Raw genomic sequence first — 22,259 nt, forward strand, 5'->3', positions numbered from 1 at the left:
TCGAGGTGCAGGGAATGAGGGGACAGCCGGGAACTCTCGGCCTAATTAGAATAGCTGTTGCCTTCCTGCTCTTATTGGAAGGAAATTGATCCCAAAGAGAGCCAAAGACACGCTAAAACAGTGAACTCACAAAAATGTGAAAAGTAAGGGGTGAGAGCAGATCAAGGGACCAAGTTTTAGTGTTTTGTTATTGTTTTATTAATGATGGTCTAGGATTTCCAGATGGAGTTTTAAAAGATGGAAATAAATGACCTGTTATTAATATATTTTCAGAATGCCTTTGTAGAGAGGAAGATTATTTCTGAGCTGAGTAACCTGGGATCCTCCTTTAAAAGTCCTTTGGACTCTAATCATCTTTGTAATACTCTGTTTTACTTTAAAGGCAGACTCAACTTCTTAAGAGTTCCAGCACATTGAGCCCCATTTATCTCATCCACCTTTTCACTGACCTTCCAAAGGTGGACTGGCTGGAGAACCCCAGCTGTCCATTGTATTTGAAGTCCTTTTGAGTAGGGACTGGGCTAGAAGTGTTCTTCTGCCTGATCCCCAGATGAAAAGGACGGGAGGAGAGTAACAGAGGAGTCTGCAGCCAGCTCCGATATACCCATGCCGGACCACAGAATCTGACTTCCAGCCCACTGTAGCACAGAGGTAGCTAGAGAGCAGAAAGTAGAGATTTGGCTCTCTCAGGGATCTTGGAGAGAACTTTGTTTCCTTCAGCTTTTGAGATATCTTCCCTTCCCTCATAAGGATGAGACTCAGGGTTTCCTGATAGGGCAGTGCCCTCTAAAATGGACTTTGGGAATAATTTGGCCAACTGGTTCTTTTTGAAAGTATTACTATTTGGAGGGTTGTAACTAAAGTCCTAATACCTTGGGAATCTGTTCCTGGTGAACATTACTTAAAGACAGGTACACCTGCATACATAACAGAAAAACCACAAAGTTAAGAAGAGGTTTATGTCTTTCTCACTTAAAAATGAAAAAATCAGCTGGGAGCAGTAGCTCACACCTGTGATTTCAGCACTTTGGGAGGCAGAGGCAGAAAGATCGCTTGAGCCCAGGAGTTATAGACCAGCCTGGGCAACATAATGAGACCCCATTGCTGCAAAAAAAAAAAAAAAAATTCTAATTAGTTGGGTGTGCTGGAATGCACCTGTAGTCTCAGCTACTTAGGAGGTTGAGATGGGAGGATTGCTTGAGTCCCAGGAGTTCAAGATTGCAGTGAGCTTTGATCATGGCATTGCACTACAGTCTGGGTGACAGAGCAAGACCCTGTCTCTTAAAACAAACAAACAGGGCCGGGCGCGGTAGCTCAAGCCTGTAATCCCAGCATTTTGGGAGGCTGAGACGGGCGGATCACGAGGTCAGGAGATTGAGATCATCCTGGCTAACCCGGTGAAACCCCGTCTCTACTAAAAAAATACAAAAAACTAGCCTGGCAAGGTGGCGGGCGCCTGTAGTCCCAGCTACTTGGGAGGCTGAGGCAGGAGAATGGCGTGAACCCGGGAGGCGGAGCTTGCAGTGAGCTGAGATCCGGCCACTGCACTCCAACCTGGGCGACAGAGCGAGACTCCGTCTCAAAAAACAAACAAACAAACAAACAAAAAAACACATCTTCTGTGTGGTTTACAGAGGCCTGCATGGGAAGCAGCCCACAACATGGGCTCCCTGGCCTTGCTGTTTCTCAGGCAGACCAAGCATGTAGCTAGTTTAAGGCCTATGTACTTCTTCCCCTCAACCTAGAACTTCTCAAGGAGGCCCACCCTGGCCACCTAACTCAGAATTACAACGCTCCCCACCCTCCTCTGCCTCATGCGCGCAATACCTAGCTCTATTTTCACACAATCTGACCTACTACATAATTTACCTAATTATTATGTTTATTGCTTATTGACTGTGTCCTTTCACTAGAATGTGAACTCAAGGACAGGACATTTTGTCTGCTTTGTTTACTGATGTATCACAAGTGACCAGAACAACATGTGCCTCATAATAAGGCTGATAGATGAGTGACAGAGTAACATGACAGAGCTGCAGTTCAAACCAGAGTGTATCTGACTCTTCAGCCTTCATTCAGGCCTTTTTTTTTTAAGTCAGTGTGCAGATTGCATACAGTGGAGTGCATGGGTTTTGGATATAAGGCCTGTGGGTTTCTGCTGGTGTGTAGGCCCTGTGACGTTACCGTGGGTGTTGTTAGCCAGAGGGCTCCCTCATATCCCTTCCAATCAGTGCCTCCACTTGTCTCAGTCACTGTACTGGCATCACCACATGTTGGTCTTACCTGTTCTTGAACTTCACAGGGATGGTAAGACAGTCTTTGGGTCTGGCTCTTCCGGCTCAGTGTAGTGGTTTTGAATCATCCATGTTGTCACATGTATCATAGTTTGGTCTTTTTGGTATACTACATTTTGTTTGTTCATTCTTCAGTTGGTGGGTGTGTTGTTTCCAGTATAGGACCATTGTGAGTGGAGCTGCTTTAAACATTATTTTTTAATTTTTTATTTAATTTTAAAATTGACCAATGATAATTGTACATCTTCATGGGGTACATAGAGATGTTTTGATACATACAATGTATGATTAACAGAGCAGGGGAATTAGCATACTCGTCATCTCAAACTCTGATCGTTTCTTTGTGTTGAGAACATTGACTATCCTCCTAGCTATCTATAATTAATATTATTAACTGTGGTCATCTTTCTGAACACTAGAGCTTATTCCTCCTATCTAGCTGTAATTTTGTACCCTTTAAGAAATCTCTCCATTTCCCTCCCCTTCCCCTGCTATTCCCAGCCTGTAGTATCATCTGTTCTACTTTTTACTTCTATGAGATTAACTTTTTTAGCTTCCATGTGTGAGTGAGAACATGCAGTGTTTTACTTTCTATTCCCAGCTTATTTCACTTAACATAATATTCTCAGTTCCATCCATATTGCTGCAAATGACAGGATCTCTCACTTTTTTATGGCTGAATAGTACTCCATGGTGTGTGCACACCACATTTTCTTTATCTCTTCCTCTGTTGTCGGACCCCTAGGTTGATTCTGTCTCTTGGCTATTGTGAACGGTGCTGCAGTAAACATGGGGGTCTGCATTGTCTCCCTGATACAATAATTTCCTTTCCTTTGAACAGATTCCCAGTAGTGGGATTGCTGGATCATGTGGTAGTTCCATTTGTAGTTTTTTGAAGGAAACTCCATGCTGTTCTCCATAGTGGCTGCACTAGTTCACGTTCACTAGTTACAACAGTGTAGAAGAGTTGGCTTTTCTCTGTATCCTCTCCAGCATTTGTCATTTTTTGTCATTTTAATAGTAGCCAGCCCAACTGGGGAATATGATACCTCATTGTGGTCTCGATTTGCATTTCCCTGATGATTAGGGATGTTGAATTTTTTTTATATGTTCGTTGGCTATTTGTATGTTTTCTTTTGAGAAATGTCGGTTCAGATCGTTTGCAGATTTTTTGCTGAGATATTTCAGTTCTTTATATATTCTAGATATTAATTGCCCATCAGATGAGTAGTTTGCAAATATTTTATCTTATTCTTTTCACTCTGTAGATTGTTTCCTTTGCTGTGCAGAAGCTTTGAACATTCTTGTACCTGTCTTATTGTGGTGTGCCTTCCTTTCTCTTGGGTTCCCTTGGGAGCTGGGTATAGGAGTAGACACACACACACACACACACACACACACACACACACATATATATAAAATCTAATCAACTACCAAATGGTTTTCTCAAGTAACTGTACCATTTTCCACTGTCCCCAGCCATATGTATAAGTTCCTGTTACCCTACATCTTCACCAGCACTTGGAATTATCAGCCTTTATAATTTTGCTGTAAAATTATTTTCTGCTGTAGAAAAACAAAGCAGAAGTGTCATCAGGGAAGGACTCTTCCCTTCAGGCCTTGGATCCTACATTTTCACTGCATGAGAAGCGCCCACCAGGGAAACATAGGGTAGCAAGAAACTTGGGGTGGGCAGCTAACTAACTCAGCTTCCTAAACAATGAGACTACTTCTTACAACGTCTTGCCAGACACAGTCAGTGTGAGTCATCCTCACAACTGTATCTGGGAGTCTTTGCATCAAATGTGTGCAAATGTGGGTTTATGGAGAAATTTATCTTATTTCCTTAGTGTTCTCTGTTATATTAAGATATATGTTTAAGGCCGGGCGCGGTGGCTCAAGCCTGTAATCCCAGCACTTTGGAAGGCCGAGACGGGCGGATCACGAGGTCAGGAGATCGAGACCATCCTGGCTAACACGGTGAAACCCCGTCTCTACTAAAAAATACAAAAAACTAGCCGGGCGCGGTGGCGGGCGCCTGTAGTCCCAGCTACTCGGGAGGCTGAGGCAGGAGAATGGCGTGAACCCGGGAGGCGGAGCTTGCAGTGAGCTGAGATCCGGCCACTGCACTCCAGCCTGGGCGACAGAGCGAGACTCCGTCTCAAAAAAAAAAAAAAAAAAAAAGATATATGTTTAAAACGTTCACTTATAATTAAAATAATTTCTTGTAATTTGCTAATAAAATGCTTTATACCAACTTAAATTGGTCCCTGGACTGTGATAGGCCTGTGTGCATCATGTCTTGACTACTCCTGTGTGACCTAGGGACGTTTTCTTAACTCTTCCAGCATCTGTATCTGTAAAATAGGTATAATACCCACCTCTTAGCATTACCATGAAACTTAAAAGAGATAATGAAATGCATGTCAGGCAACTAGTACATGATAGATGCTGAATGAGGGATAGACATTTTCTTGTACTTTGAAGAGTTAGAATACATTTGAGTCCCCAAGTCCCCTTGAGTCATGCCATTGAAAACAAACAAAAACATCATGTTGAACTGATTGCCACAGGTTTCAAAATCTGTGTGCTGTGTTACATTTCTGTGAAAACATGGAACATATCCAGTCTTGCTGTTGCTTTACCTAAGGTACTAAATCTTTCTTGGCCATCTTGTTAACATAAGGTGCTATGGCAGAAAGGCCTGTCTTATCTCTTTATTCAACAAATATTTATTGGTCTGTGATGTTTTTTCCTCCTAACATAATTCTGCCATGTTATCCTATGAAGTATTTATCTAAGAGCCTTCTGAGGCATAATAGAGCAGTGGTACAGAGCGTAACGTGATTGTTTGCCTTTCCCGCTGGACTGTGTAGCCCACATCCTTCTACAACTCCAACAACTGGTTCAGTACCAGGCGCAGAGCAAATGTTCTCTAAATGTGGGCAGTGTTGAATGAGTGAAGAATCTTAAGCAGAGAAGAAACGCATGTCCCTGACTGACTCCTGTGAGACTTTTATCTTGCAGTGAGTTTATTCAGCAGCCACAAATCAATTTGAAGGTGGAAAATGTTTGCTTTGAAAACAAGGAAAAACCTAACCCATCAGAAGCGTTCATGATTGGCAGTCTGCAAGAGTTGATCATACATATTGAGTTATTCTCGTCATACCCAACTAAAACAGAGCCGAGAAACTAGGGGAAAGGCACTCAGGGCATTGCTCCAGAAATGGTATTCTCTGCAAACCTGGCTGCTGAAACTGCCTGCTATAACCTGAAACCCGTTTTATCTGATGTCTACTGTGATGACGTGCTGCAACTCTAAGACTAGTTTTGCCCACCATTGTCACTCACCTGTCAGAGCTTGCCAATTTCCCAAAACCTTACTTGTGCCGATGAACTTTCTCGAAGAGCAATAGTAACATTTCTCTTTTTTATAAAACATCTAAGCTTCTCTTTGTTCTTTGAACATACCGAAGATTACCTGATCTACAGGTATGCCCCCAATTGCAGCAGTTTTTTCCTCCTCAGATAAAACATTTGAATTTCAGAGACTTGTTTCTATTGTATTTGATTTTGGCAAGCCTCAGATGAGGATGAACGTTGGGCATATTCAGTCTTTTCCTTTTGCTCATCGCAGTCATGTCCCATTTCGTTTTGAGCCATCATTTTGTGCCTTGATGAAGGCACAAAATTCAGTTAAACAATGTACATAGTTAGCTACTTTTGTTTGTTTGTTTTTTGTTTTTGAGATGGAGTCTCCCTCTGTCACCCAGGTTGGAGTGCAATGGCGCACTCTCGGCTCACTGCAGCCTCCGCCTCCTGGGTTCAAGCAATTCTCCTGCCTCAGCCTCCCACGTTTCTTTTTATTTTTAAGAGACTGGGATCTTTCTATGTTGCCCAGGCTGGCCTCGAACTCCTGGGCTCAAGCAGTCCTCCCACCTCAGCCTCCTGAGTAGCTGGGACTGCAGGAGTTAACTACCTTTCTGAATAGCCACATCTCCAGTCCCTGCTTCCTCCTCTAACTCTGCCCTTCTTGGCCACCTCTTTTAAAGGCTCTTGTGATTATATAGGGCCCACCCAGATAATCGAGGATAATCTCCCCATCGCAGGAGCCTTAACGTAATCACATCTGCACAGTCCCTTTTGCCATGGGACTTTGCCAAGGTACCATATTCACAGGTTCCAGGGATTAGGAGATGACATCTGGGTGGTGGGGGTTGGGTATTCGGTCCACCACAAGGAGATTAGAGTTAGAATCCAGCTCTGTCACTTACTAGCTAAGTGAATTTGGGCAGGTCACTACTCCACTTGAAATATTTTCTGTTGCATACATAGAATAGTGAGCCCCCAACACACATCCACACAGTCCTATTTTTGAGGTCTAGGTGAAATAATATAGACGAAGAGACCTGATAAGTTTTCATACATTGTATTTGATTTTGATTCTAGCTTAAAGCAAAGAAAGATTGATTTTTTTTCTTTGTGTTAGTCAGCAGGTCTTTGAAAGTACTTGGGTGACTGGGCGTGGTAGCTCATGCCTGTAATCCTAGCACTTTGCAAGGCCAAGGCAGGTGGATCACCTGAGGTCAGGAGTTTGAGACCAGCCTGGCTAACATGGTGAAACCTGTCTCTACTAAAAATACAAAAAGTAGCCGGGTATGATAGCGGGCGCCTGTAATCCCAGCTACCCAGAAGGCTGAGGCAGCAGAATTGCTGAAACCCGGGAGGCGGAGGTTGCAGTGAGCCAAGATCGTGCCGCTGCACTACAGCCTGGGCGACAGAGAGAGACTCTGTCTCAAAAAAAAAAAAGAAAGAAAGAAAAAAAAGAAACTACTTGGGTGAGGTTAATTCAAAACCAGAATTTAGTTCTGTTGACCTGGATCCTCCTTTAAAAAAAAAAAAAAAACAAAACATGAATTATATTAATTTCTTCACATACTTTTGTTAATCTGATTTTAACTAGAAACCATTTTAGGAAACTTAATGTGACAAATATTTGCCGAGCAACTGTACTGTGCCCAGCATTTGGGCAGATGCTGGGGGGAGAGTGGTAGAGGGGCAAGCCTGCTGCCTGCCCACCGGAAGTTACACTCCAGTGGCAGGATAGGAGTTGTGCTGGGGACACATCACAGACTTTGCAAGGCATTGGGGGAAGTTCTCCTGGCAAAAATGCATAACCCAAGGCTGAAGAGGCGTTAGCTGGCAGGCTGGTGCCAACAGAAGGAACAGCAACCTCCAAAGGCCCCGAGGTGAGAGGGTGGCACTGCCAAGGAGCCAAAGGAAAGTTAGTGTGGCTGGAGCAGAGGGAGGGCAGTGGAGACGCAAGACAGGGCTCTGAGCAGGGCCTAGAGGGCCTCAGCACGGAGGAAAAAAGAGGCATGAAATCCAGTCGGATTATCTGGACTTGTCATGACTCTAGTCAGCAACATCCCTCATGTGTCCCGTTCCCCAGAACCTCTCCCAGGAGAAGAATGTTTGAAGACTTTGACCACCCGGGCAGCCACAGAAAGGCAGCGTCCAGAGTCTCCCTCCTACTCCTGCTGGAAGTCCAGGGTGGCCCTGCTGTGGTAAGGCCAAGGTCAAGTCAGAGCAGAGTTACAGGGACTCCACAGTGAGGGACAATCTTGTCACTTTTGAGTTGCAGGGAATTTCTTGATTTGTGGCACTGAAGATGTTCTGCATATTTGGAGCAAAATGCAGCTGAAATAGAATTTGTGACCATTTAACCATTTCCTGCCAAATGGTGTATGTTTTGTTTGTGTGGATTATCTTCTCTTGCTAAAGATTTATATCTATACATCTGTCAGGTGTGATCAGGTGGAAAGTAGAAGAGGAACTGTGTGATTCTCCTCCCTTGGTCTCCTCTTCCCCCTCAGAAATGGCTCCAACATACTAGGCAAGAAAAGTGTGTTGCCTTTGGCTTGAGATAAATGACATCCATGGAAGTTCACACAATAATGTACCTTTTGACACTTACTTTTAGAAGCTGGGCATGGTGGCATGTGCCTGTAATCCTGGCTACTCAGGAGGCCAAGATAGGGAGGATCTTTGGGCCCAAGGATCCAGTCTGGGCAACATAGTGAGACCTATCTCTTAAAAGTATAAACATTAAGTAAGAGGGGATAATCTTTCACTGAGACAGGGGACCCCTGGGACTGAGGACAGCGTTCTTACATTCTTACTTCAGGTAAGGCAGGTTGCCTAACCAGTTGTTCATCACTTTTCTCATAAGTTCCTTGCATATGACAGTATCTTCCTTCCCTGTTTTTCTAGGCTATTCAGCTTGACTCTGAAGAAACTCGTCATGCTAAAAGAAATGGACAAAGATCTTAACTCAGTGGTCATTGCTGTGAAGCTGCAGGTGAGTGGGGCAGGACTGTTGGTTCAGGGCCCAGGGAAGCTGGATAACCATTTGCCCACTGCTGGGGCTTCAGAAACACCACTGGGACCACCTCTGGCTTCCTCCTCTCAGCACAGCAAGGTGCACAGTGGAAAGATGACAGAGCTCACGGGACCTTCTGAGCCCAGCTCTGCCTCTTGGTTAAGGCACTCAGTTTCTTCAAACCTTTCTTTGTCTGAAGAACAGAAATGGTTTTTCCTACACATACTATGAGGGTCAAGTGATATGGATCCTAAAGTGTTTATTATAAACTACTCAGAAATTACTAGGCTGGCTAGCATTGGTTTCCGTCTTAGTCCCAGGATTGCTAGATCCAGGTAGATGCACGGGTGTGGGAAGCACTTCAGAGGTTTTCTTTATTTTTTTTTTTGAGATGGAGTCTTGCCCTGTCTGTCACCCAGGCTGAGTGCAGTGGCGCGATCTCGGCTCACTGCAAGCTCTGCCTCCCAGGTTCATGCTGTTCTCCTGCCTCTCAGCCTCCCAAGTAGCTGGGATTACAGGTGCCTGCCACCATGCCTGGCTAAATTTTTGTATTTTTAGTAGATACAGGGTTTCACCGTGTTAGCCAGGATGGTCTCGATCTCCTGACCTCGTGATTCGCCTACCTCGGCCTCCCAACGTGCTGGCATTACAGGCGTGAGCCACCGTGCCCAGCCTGCACTTCGGAGGTTTTCTATAGCGTGGAAGAAACTTATAGATTGTTATTTCAGACTGGGCAATTTAAAGTTTACTGGGATATTTTATCTTCTATATAAATCCCACCTATAACTCCTTACATTTAGTATTTTCAAGGGACCCACAACATTTCACAAACATTTGTGCTCTTAAGTATTCCTGAATTTAAGGAAAGGAGAAGGGAAAAGCTGAATTATAGAAGGGCTCAGGAATTTACCTGTTGCCAGCTAATTACCAAACGGCAGAACTGGGACCAGAAACTAAAGAGTGGGTAATTTGTGTGCTCATTAAATCTCATTACCAGACCTCCCTTAACTGATTAATCCTTTCTGCTCATGACTCCCTGGAGTAGAGAGAGATTCTGCAGTGCCTCTGGAGTCACTAAATAATGACTGGAGTCTTCAGCTTAAGGATGGTGTATTTACTGAATTCTTATTCCTTGAAAAATAGCAAACTGTGATAACTCCCTACTAACCAGAATATTTTATTAGCTAGTTCACCTACTATGCTGCAATTTATTGTACTATATCACCTTCATTAAAATCTACTTCTATATCACTCTCAGTGTGTGAATCATACATTGAGGTGCCTGGGCCTCATTCTGGGATAAATACATTAGTCCCAAATACATAATTTAGTCTTCAAAACTTAAAATGTTGGGCCGGGCGTGGTGGCTCACGCCTGTAATCCCAGTACTTTGGGAAGCTAAGGTGGTGGACCACCCAAGGTCAGGAGTTCGAGACCAGCCTGGCCAACATGGTGAAACCCCGTCTCTACTAAATATACAAAAATTAGCCAGGCATGCCTGTAGTCCCAGCTACTCAGGAGGCTGGAGCAGGAGAATTGCTTGAGCCTTTGAGGGAGAGGTTGCAGTGAGCTGAAATTGTGCCACTACACTCCAGCGTGGGTGACAGAGTGAGACTCCATCTCAAAACAACAACAACAAAAACTTAAAATGTTTTAATTACTCATGAATCCCTGTGTGTCCCACCTTATATTCTAATTCCCTGTTCATTTTATGAATAATTCCTTCCAAATCTATGAAGTGTTCCCAGACACTGTTTGTTGGGAAAGCGACTGTGGGACAGCGATGTGAACTGTTAGTGTCTTGTCCTCCTCTCCTGATTTTGGTCCCCATTTCTAGGTCACAGGCAGTGTTCCCATTTTCAGGAATTGCTTCCTTTGCTAAAGAATGTTGCTGTTCTGTGCCAACACCATTGGGGTGGTTTTGAAAGTTCCCTACTGAGTTTGCCATCCCTGCAGCTAAATGCTTTTGCCAAAGAAATAATTTATTTCCTGATTAAATATTTAGCATTCTATAATTCTAAATTATACCAAAACTGCAAATATTTTGAATTTTTAAATTGTTCTCCTTCCAAGTGGCTGAAAGTAATTACAGATGTCACCACATTCATTTATTCAGTCACTTATGTATGCATTCATATAATAAATACTTATTGAGCATCCATTATGTGCCAAACATTGTTCTAGGCACAGGGGATACAGCAGTGATCAAAACAGACAAAAATCCCTGCCATTAACAAGCACTGAGCAGTGATTCCCCAAAGGAGATCTGCAGACTCTGAAGTCTCTAAGACACTTTCAGGGGGTACAGGAGGCTACAACTATTTTCATGATAATACTGTGGCATTATTTGCCTTTTCAGCATGTTGACTTTTGCACTGAAAGTACAAAAGCAACAGTGGATAAAGCTGCTGGTGCCTCAGCACAAATGCACCCAGTGTCCCAGGAGTCATTGTGTTGTTTACCATCTCATGAGTGAAATAAGAAGATAAAAGGGCTAGGCACAGTGGCGCTCCCCTGTGGTCCCAGCTACTTGAGAGGCCAGGGCAAGAGGGTCACTTGAGCCTAGGAGCTGGCTGGAATGAGCTGTTTGTGCCAGTGCACTCCGGCCTGGGCGACAGAGCGAGACTCCGACTCAAAAAAAGGGAGAGAAAGCCAGTTTTGCTTAAGAATGTTCTCAAGAAAGCAGTAAAACTTGTTCATTTATTACATCTCAACCTTGAGTCTGCGTCTTTCTCATACTGCGTGTGATGAGATGGGAAGTATACACTGAGCACTTCTGCCTCGCAGCAAAGTACGATGTCTGTCTCTAAGACTAGTGCCTGGGTGAGGTAGAGCTACTGAGTTGTGAACTACAGTAGCTGCTTTTTTTCATGAACACCATTTTTACTTCAAAGAGGGACTTATAGACAAACAGGTTATTTAGACTCAGGTGTTTGGAAAGTGTTTTCTTAAAAATGAACAGAGTTACCCTATCAATTCAAGGAAAACAACTTAGTTTTGGTTGCCAATGATAAATAAAATTCCTTTTTTTTTTTTTTTTTTTTTGAGACAGAGTCTTGCCCTGTTCAGTGGCGTGATCTTGGCTCACTGCAATCTCCATCTCCTGGGTTCAAGCGATTCTCCTGCATCAGCCTCCCGAGTAGCTGGGACTACAGGTGCCCACCACCACGCCCAGCTAATTTGTGTATTTTTGGTAGAGATGGGGTTTCACCATGTTGCCCAGGTTGATCTCGAACCTGTGACCTCAGGTAATCTGCCCACCTTGGCCTCCCAAAGTGCTGGGATTACAGGCATGAGCTACCACATCTGGCCAAAATTTGAGCTTTTAAGTGAAAATTAGAATTTTGGAAAACTTGTTTCTGTCACTGAAAGCTTAAAAGCTTCCCAGTTCTTAAAGACTTTTCTGAAGAAATCAGAAGTGATATTAAAGATTTTGAGTTTTTTATATTGTATAATATATAACATTTGAATATTTTCTAAATGACTAATGCATAAGGTTACAAAATCATGCTGGATAAAAGATCCTTTCAAAGAACAAAATAGACCAGTGGATTAGGTTTTTAACTTTCTATTTTAAAATAATTTTAAATATACCCAAGAGATGCAGGGATAGTCTAAAGAGTTCCTGTATACCCATCCAGCTTCTCCCAATGTTAACATCTCTCTTAAACATGGTACATTTATCAAAACTAAGAAATTATCATTGGTATGATACTATTAATTAAATTAGACTTCAGATTTCCTAGTGTTTTCATTAACATTCTTTTTCTATTAATTGGATTTTAACATATGAGAATATGAAAGTCTTATTGATATTATTTAAAATTCTACTTTGGAAAAAAAATTTTTACTTTGCAACTAATCTTGAAGAAACTACCACTTAGAGAGTTAATGGTATAGTATCAAAGGAAAATAGTCCACAACTGGCTGGTCACGATGGCTTATACCTGTAATCCCAGCACTTTGGGAGGCCAAGTGAGAGGATTGCTCAAGCCCAGGAGTTCGAGACCATCCTGGGCAACACAGCAAAACCCCATCTTTACCAAAAATAAAAACTATCTGGGCATGGTGGCGTATGCCTGCAGTCCCAGCTATTTGGGAGGCTGAGGCAGGAGGATTGCCTAAGCCCAGGAGTTCAAGTTTACCATAAGTTATAATCACACCACTGCACTCCACCCTGGGCAACAGAACGAGACCTTGTCTCTAAAAATAAAAAATAAAAATAAATAAAAAATTCCACAGTTGTCTAGAAAGGCTGTTAAAATGCTCCTCTTTCTTCCAGCTATAGATCACTTTGAGTCTGGATTTTCTGCATATACTCAACCAAACTAGTTTTGCAACACATTGAGTACAAAAATAGGAATGAGAATCTAGTTGTTTTCTATTAAGTCATTCATTAAAAAGATTTACAGAAATGTAAAACTATGCCATCTCTCTCATACACTGCTGTTGGGAATGTAAAATAATGCAGCCACTGTGTTGTTTTGTTTTGCTTTTGTTTTTATTTTAGAGACAAGGTCTTGCTGTGTTGCCCAGGCTGGTCTCAAACTCCTGGCCTCAAGCAATCCTCCCGCCTCGACCTCCCAGTGCTGGGATTATAGGCTTGTGCCACCATGCCTGGTTCTCAAAAGGTTAAAGACAGAGTAACCATATCAGAGTAACCATATATGACTTAGCAATTCTACTCCTAGGTATGTCCCCAAGAGAAATGAAAACACAAAAAATTAAAAAAATAAATAAATAAATAAAAAAAGAAAACACAAAAAATCTAACATGCAAATGTTCATAACAGAATTATTCACAAGCTAAAAAGTAGAAACAATACAAGTCCATCAGCTGATCAATGGATAAATAAAATGTGGTCTAGTCATACAGCTCCGGAATACTATTTGGCAATAAAAAAGAATGAAGTATATCCATGCTCCAGATGGATGAACCTTGAAAACGTGATGCTAAGTCAAAGAAGCAAGACACAAAAGGCCACATATTGTATGATTCCATTTATATGAAATAGGCAAATCCTTAGGGTCAGAAAATAGATTGTAGTTGCCAGGGGTTAGGGTGGGAGACGGGCAGACTGGGGAGGGTGATAATTAAAGAATATGAGGTTTCCTTGTTGAATGATGAGAATGTTCTGGCACTGACTGTGGCGATGGTTGCACAGCTCTAAACATACTGAAAGCCATTGAATTGTACACTTTAAATGGGTGAATTGTATGGTATTTGAATTATATCCCAGTAAAGCTATGATTTTTAAAAAAAACTATGTCTTCTCACTAAATTATTTTTGTTTCGGGAACATATTTTTCGTTTTAAAACTTTGTATATAAACACATAATAGGTTTATTGTTAATTTTAAATGGATTAATAAATATTTTAAAATATTTGTTTTAATTCATAATGTGGTGACTATTGATAGATAAACCTACATAAACAAAATATTAATAGATATATCTACATACACAAAAGCTTTTTGGGATTCTTTCTAAGAGTGTAAAAAGGGCCAGGCACAGTGGCTCATGCCTGTAATCCCAGCACTTCAGGAGGCTGAGGTGGGCAAATCACGAGGTCAGGAGATTGAGACCATCCTGGCTAACATGGTGAAACCCCATCTCTACTAAAAATACAAAAAATTAGCTGGGCATAGTGGTGGGCGCCTGTAGTCCCAGCTACTTGGGAGGCTGAGGCAGGAGAATGGCGTGAACCCGGGAGGCGGAGCTTGCAGTGAGCAGAGATCGCGCCACTGCACTCCAGCCTGGGCGACAGAGCGAGACTACGTCTCAAAAAAAAGAGTGTAAAAAGGTCCTGAGGCCAAAAATTTGAGAATTATTATAGTAAAAGGAAAGAAACAATAAACAAAATAAACGAGAAAATTATATGTAGGCATTCCTTAAAAATTTTGTTTTATTTTATGAGATGGAGTTTCACTCTTGTTGCCCAGGCTGGAGTGCAATGGCACGATCTCAGCTCACTGCACCCTCCGCCTCCCGGGTTCAAACGATTCACCTGCCTCAGCCTCCCAGATTGCTGGGATTACAGGCGTGCACCACCGCACCTCACTAATTTTTGGATTTTTAGTAGGCATGGGGTTTCACCATGTTGGTCAGGCTGGTCTCAAACTCCTGACCTCAAATGATCCACCCACCTTGGCCTCCCAAAGTGCTGGGATTACAGGTGTGAACCACCGTATCCAGCCACATTCCTTAAAATCTAATCCATTCCTGAAAATATGTTGGATGGCAGAAGCCTATATTTTATTATTTAAATGGGAAAAATAAGAAATACAGAATATTACAACACTATAATTGTGGTGTGTAAATTACTCATATTTTGAGTAGGAAGACTAAAAGATGAGCCTATCAAAAATAATAACTATGGGCCAGGTGCAGTTCATGCCTATAATCCCAGCTCTTTGGGAGGCTGAGGTAGCTGGGTCACCTGAGGTCAGGAGTTCGAGACCAGCCTGGCCAACATAGTGCAGCCCTGTCTCTACAAAAAATACAACATTAGCCAGGCATGGTGGCACATGCCTGTAATCCCAGCTACTCAGGAGGCTGAGGCAAGAGAATCACTTGAACCCATGAGGCAGAGGTTGCAGTGAGCCAAGATGGCACCACTGCACTCCAGCCTTGGCAAAAGAGCAAGACTCTATCTCCAAAAAGAAAAAAAAAAAAAAGAGGGAGGTGGGATGAAGTTGAAGTGTAGAGTTTTTATTGGTTTTCTCTTTGCTTCTTTATTTTTTGTTTTTGCAATCAGAGTTAAGTTACCATTCAGTTTTTAATGATGGGTTGTAAGATGTTATTTGCAAGCCTCATGGTAACCGCAAATCAAAAAACCCTGTAACAGATACACAAAAAGCAAAAAAATAAAAAGCAAGAAATTAAAACATACCATCCGAGAGAATCACTTTCACAAAAAGAAAGACAAGAAGGAAAGAAGGAAGGAAGACCACAAAACAACCAGAAAACAAATAACAAAATGGCAATAGTAAGTCCTTACTTATCAATAATAACATTGAATATAAATGGACAAAATTCTGCAATCAAAAGACATGGAGTAGTTGAATGCATTAGAAAACAAGACCCAGCTGGGCATGGTGGCTCATGTCTGTAATCCCAGCACTTTGGGAGGCTAAGGTGGGCAAATCACGAGGTCAGCATTTCAAGACCAGCCTGGCCAACATGGTGAAACCCCATCTGTACTAAAAATACAAAAAATTAGCTTGGTGTGGTGGTGCACGCCTGTAATCCCAGCTACTCGGGAGGCTGAGGCAGGAGAATTGCTCGAATCTGGGAGGCGGAGGTTGCAGTGAACCCAGATTGCACCACTGCACTCCAGCCCAGGCAACAGTGCAAGACTCTGTCTCAAAAAAACAAAACAAAACAGGACCCAGCTAGGCACAGTGGCTCATGCCTATAATCCCAGCACTTTGGGAGGCTGAGACGAAAATATTGCTTGAGCCCAGGGGTTTGAGACCAGCTTGGGCAACATAGTGGAATCCTGTGTCTACAAAGAATTTGAAAAATTAGCTGGGTGTAGTGGTAGACCTACTCAGGAGTCTGAGGTAGGAGGATCACTGGAGCTCAGGAGGTTAAGGCTAAAATGAGCTATGATTGTGCCAGTGCACTCCACCTTGGGCAACAGAGTGAGATGCTGTCTCAGAAAAACAAAAACAAAAACATGACCCAAACATCTGTTGCCTACGAGAAACACGCTTGACCTGTAAAGACACATAGAGACTAAAAATAAAGGGTTGGAAAAATATACTCTGTGCAAATGGAAACAAAAAAAAAAAAAAAAAAGAGAGAGTAGGCATAGCTCTACTTACATCAGACAAAATAGATTTCAAGACAAAAATTGTAAAAATTGACAAGGTCATTATATAACGATAAAGGGGTCAACTCAGCAAGAGGATATAACAATTGTAAATATATATGCACCTAACACTGGAGCACCCAGATATATAAATCAGATATTATTAGAGCTAAAGAGAGTGTTAGACTCCAGTACAACAATAGCTAGAGACTTTAACACCCCACTTTCAGCATTGGACAGATTATCCAGACAAAATAAACTAAGAAACATCAGACTTAACTGCACTATAGACCAAATGGACCTAATAGATATTTACAGAACATTTCTTCCAATGGCTGCAGAATACACTTTTTTTTTTCCTTAGCACGTGGATCATTCTCAAGGATAGGCCATATGTTAGGTCACAAAACAAGTCTTAAAACATTAAAAAAAAAAAAGTTGAGGCCAGGCATGGTGACTCACGCCTGTAATCCCAGCACTTTGGGAGGCCAAGGTGGGTGGATCATGAGGTCAAGAGATCAAGATCATCCTGGCCAACATGGTGACACCCCATCTCTCCTAAAAATACAAAAATTAGCTGGGCGTGGTAGCAGGCGCCTGTAGTCACAGCTACTCAGGAGGCTGAGGCAGGAGAATTGCTTGAATCCTGGAGGTGGAGGTTGCAGTGAGCGGAGATTGTGCCACTGCACTCCAGCCTGGGCAACAGAGCGAGATTCTGTCTCAAAAAAAAAAAAAAGTTGAAATAATATCAAGCATCTTCCCTGACCATAATGGAATAAAACTAGAAATCAGTAACAAGGAATTTCGAAAGCAATACACACACATGGAATTAAACCATATGCTCCTAAATGACCAGTGGATCAGTGAATAAATTAAGAAGGAAACTGAAATTTTCTTGAAACAAATGATAATGGAAACATAACATATCAAAACCTATGGGATACATCAAAAGCAGTACCAAGGGGGAAGTTCATAGCTAAGTGCCTACATCAAAAAAGAAGAAAAACTTCAAATAACCTAATGATGCTTCTTAAAGAACTAGAAAAGCAAGAGCAAACCAAACCCCAAATTAGTAGAAGAAAAGAAATAATGAACATCATAGCAGAAATAAATAAATTTGAAAAAAAAAATCAACAAAACAACTTTTGGATTTTTGTGTGTGTTTTGTTTTGTTTTGTTTTTGAGATGGAGTCTTGCTCTGTCACCCATGCTGGAGTACAGTGGTGCAATGTCAGCTCATTGCAACCTCTGCCTCCCAGGTTCAAGTGATTCTCCTGCCTCAGCCTCCCAAGTAGTTGGGATTACAGGCGTGCACCACCATGATGGCTAATTTTTGTATTTTTAGTAGAGACGAGGTTTCACCTTATTTGCCAGGCTGGTCTCAAACTCCCAACCTCAGGTGATCCGCTTGCCTTGGCCTTCAGTGCTGGAATTACAGGCATGAGCCATCATACCCGGCCAAAGAGTTGTTTTTTGAGAAGACAAAATAGACAAACCTTTAGCCAGACCAACTAAGAAAAAGAGAAGACACAAATAAATCAGAGATGAAAAAAGAGGCGACTGACATTGCAGAAATTCAAAGGATCATTAGTGGCTGCTATGAGCAGCTGTATACCAATAAACTGGAAAACCTAGAAGAAATGGATAAATTCCAGGGAAGATACAGCCTACCAAGATTGAACCATGAAAAAATTCAAAACCTGAATAGACCAGTAACAAAAAAAAAAAAAAAAAAATAGCTAGATGCCATCAACATAGTCTCCCAGCAAACAAAAGCCCAGGCCTTGTTAGCTTCACTACTGAATGTTACCAAACATTTAAGAAGAACTATTCCAAAACATAGAGAATACTTCCAGACTCAATCTGTGAGACCAGTATTCCCCTGATACCAAAACCAAAGAAAGTGACAGGGCAGTATCTCTGATTAACATTAATGCAAAAATCGTCAAGAAAATACTAGCAAACAGAGTTCAGCAACACATTAAAAACATCATTCATCATGACCAACTGAGATCCCGGGGATGCGCAAGGATGGTTCAGCATACACAAATCAATTAATGTGATACATCATATCAACAGAATGAAGGACAAAACCCATGTGATAATCTCAATTGATGCTGAATGGCTGGGCATTGTGGCTCCCGCCTGTAATCCCAGCACTTTGAGAGGCCAAGGTAGGTAGATCGCTTGAGGCCAAGAGTTTGAGACCAGCCTGGGCAACATGGCAAAACCTCATCTCTGGTGGGGGGAATGTATATATACACACATATATATGTATATTTTTTTTTTCTGAAAAAGCATTTGATAAAATTCAACAAGCCTTCATGATAAAAATCCTCAAAAAATGGATATGAAAGAAACATACCTCAACACAATAAAAACTGTATGTGACACATAGCTTGTATCAGACTGAACGGAGAAAAAAACTGAAAGCCTTTCCTTTAAGATCTAGAACAAGACAAGGATCCCCACTTTCACCACTGTTATTCAGTATAATAACTAGAAGTCCTAACTAGAGCAGTCAGGCAAGTGAAAGAAATAAAGGCATCCAGATTGGAAAGGAAGAAGTCAAATTATCCTTGTTTGCAGATGATATGCTCTTATATGTGGAAAAACCTACACTTCACAAAATAACTAGTAGAACTGATAAAATCAGTGAAGTTGCAGGATACGAAATCAACATACAGAAATCAGTAGTATTTCTATATGTCAACAGTGAACAATCTGAAAAAGAAATCAAGAAAGTAATCCCATTTACAAGAGCTACAAGTAAAATAGGATACCTAGGAATAAACTTAACCAAAGAAGTGAAAGATGTCTATATTAAAAACTGTAAAACATTGATGCAAGAAATTTAAAAGGACACAAAAAGTGGAAAGATATTCCATATTCATGGATTGGAAGAATCAATATTGTTAAAATGTCCATACCACCCAAAGCAATCTACAGATTCAGTGCAATCCCTATCAAAATACCAATGACGGCCGGGCGCGGTGGCTCAAGCCTGTAATCCCAGCACTTTGGGAGGCCGAGACGGGCGGATCACGAGGTCAGGAGATCGAGACCATCCTGGCGAACACGGTGAAACCCCGTCTCTACTAAAAAAATACAAAAAAACTAGCCGGGCGCGGTGGCGGGCGCCTGTAGTCCCAGCTACTCCGGAGGCTGAGGCAGGAGAATGGCGGGAACCCGGGAGGCGGAGCTTGCAGTGAGCTGAGATCCGGCCACAGCACTCCAGCCTGGGTGACAGAGCAAGACTCCGTCTCAAAAAAAAAAAAAAAAAAAAAAAAATACCAATGACATTCTTCACAGAAATAGAAAAACAATCCTAAAATGTATATGGAACCACAGAAGACCCAGAATAGCCAAAGCCATCCTGAGCACAAAGAAGAAACCTAGAGAAATCACATTATCTGACTTCAAATTATACTACAGAACTATAGTAACCAAAACAGCCTGGTACTGGCATAAAAACAAACACCTACACCAATGGAAGAGAATAGAGAATCTGGCAATAAATCCATACATCTACAGTGAACTAATTTTCAACAAAGGTGCCAAGAGCGTATATTGGGGAAAGGACAATCTCCTCAATACATGATGCTGGAAAAACTGGATATCCACATGCAGAGGAATGAAACTAGACTCTTATCTCTCACTATATACAAAAATCAGATAAAAATTGACTGGATGCTTAAATCTAATACCTGAAACTATGACACTACTAAAAGAAAACATTTTTCCAACTGCTTTGGCCACTAAAATAATAAAAATAAAACATTGGGGGAACTCTCTAGGAAATTGATCTGGGCAGAGATTTCTTGTGTAATACCCAGCACTGGCGACCAAAGCAAAAATGGACATATGGGATCACATCAAGTTAAAAAGCTTCTGGGCCAGGCGCAGTGGCTCATGTTTGTAATCCCAGCACTTTGAGAGGCCGACAAGGGATCCGTTGTCCATCTGACAAGGGATTAATAACCAGAATATATAAGGAGCTCAAACAACTCAGGAAAATATCTAATAATCCTATTAAGAAATGGGCAAATGATCTGAATAGACATGTCTCAAAAGAAGACCTACAAATGATGAACAGGCATATGAAAGGGTGTGCAATCAGAGAAATGCTAATCAAAACTACAATGAGATATCATCTCACCCTGGTTCAAATGGCTTTTATCCAAAAGACAGGCAATAGTGAATGCTGGTGAGGATGTAGAGAAAAGGGAACCCTCATACACTGTTGGTAGGAATGTAAATTAGTACAGTGAATATGGAAAATAGTATGGAGGTTCCTCAAAAAACCAAAATAGTCCCATGTAGCACTATTCACAATAGCCAAGATTTGGAAGCACCTAAGTGTCCATCAACAGATAAATTGATGAAGAAAATGGTACATACACATAATGGAGTACTATGCAGCCATAAAAAAGAATGAGGTCCTGTCATTTGCAATAACATGGATGGAACTGGAGGATATTATGTTAAATAAGCCAGGCACAGAAAGACATACTTTGAATGCTCTCACTTACTTCTGGGAGTTAAAAATTAAAGTCATGGAGATAGTCTAATGATGGTTACCACAGGTTTGTACAGGCAGTGGGGCTGTGACGATAGTTAATGGATACAAAAACATAGAATGAGTAAGATCTGGTATTTGACCAAGCATGGTGGCTCACGCCTGTAACCCTAGCACTTTGGAAGGCTGAGGTGGGAAGATCCCTTGAGTCCAGTAGTTTGAGAGCAGCCTGAGCACTGTAGTGAAACCCCATCTCTTTTTTTTTTTTTTTTTTTTTTTGAGACAGAGTCTCGCTCTGTTTCCCAGGCTGGAGTGCAGTGGCACGATCTTGGCTCACTGCAAGCCCCGCCTCCCGGGTTCACACCATTCTCCTGCCTCAGCCTCCTGCGTAGCTAGGACTACAGGCGCCCACCACCATGCCTGGCTAATTTTTTGTATTTTTAGTAGAGACAGGGTTTCACCATGTTAGCCAAGATGGTTTCGATCTCCTGACCTCCTGATCCGCCCACCTTTGCCTCCCAAAGTGCTGGGATTACAGGCGTGAGCCATCACGCCTGGCCCCATCTCTATTTTTTAAAACCTTTTTTTTTTTTTTTGAGACGGAGTTTCGCTCTTGTCACCTAGGCTGCAATGCAATGGCACAATCTCAGCTCACTGCAACCTGCACCTCCCAGGTTCAAGTTATTCTTCTGCCTCAGCCTCCCAAGTAGCTGGGATTACAGGCACGCACAACCATGCCCAGCTAATTTTTGTATTTTTAGTTAGAGACGGGATTTCACCATGTTGCCCAGGCTGGTCTTGAACTCCTGACCTCAGGTGGTCCACCTGCCTCGGCCTCCCAAAGTGCTGGGATTACAGGCATGAGCCACCACGCCCAGCCAAAAAAATTTTTTAATTATAAAATTTTTTTAAAGTGTTTTAAAGATCTGTGATATTTTATAGTGCAACAGAGCAATTACAGTCAATGTTAATTTATAGTACATTTAAAACTGAAAGTATAATTGGAATATTTGTAACATAAATAAATGATAAATGCTTGAGGTGATGGACTCCATATAACCTGATGTGATTATTACATGTCGTATGCCTGATCAAAATGTCTTATGTACTTCATAAATATACCTACTATATACCCATAAAAATTATTAATTAAAAAATTGAAATAAAGAATAAATGAAAAATAACAGTTATTCTTCAGACATCCAAGAAACCCCAACCAGTTTCCTCAAATATCACTATAATACTCTTA

The 22,259-nt window shown here is 41.7% G+C and overlaps 1 protein-coding gene across 5 annotated transcripts in view; it reads left to right on the top strand.

Moving 5' to 3' along the window:
- Positions 1 to 22,259, top strand: part of PACS1 (phosphofurin acidic cluster sorting protein 1) — a 171,547-nt gene that overhangs the window by 110,160 nt on the left and 39,128 nt on the right. For 4 of the 5 annotated variants that reach the window (XM_003909531.4, XM_021925517.2, XM_017948244.3 and 1 more), the window contains exon 2: positions 8,568 to 8,655. In XM_003909531.4, the coding sequence (XP_003909580.2) occupies positions 8,568 to 8,655 (88 nt within the window). Of the gene's footprint in view, positions 1 to 7,156; positions 7,862 to 8,567; positions 8,656 to 22,259 lie in introns of those variants that run through there. The other variant, XM_009185598.4, reaches the window with a different exon arrangement.

This window comes from Papio anubis, chromosome 12, assembly GCF_008728515.1.
Source record: "Papio anubis isolate 15944 chromosome 12, Panubis1.0, whole genome shotgun sequence".
NCBI lineage: Eukaryota > Metazoa > Chordata > Mammalia > Primates > Cercopithecidae > Papio > Papio anubis.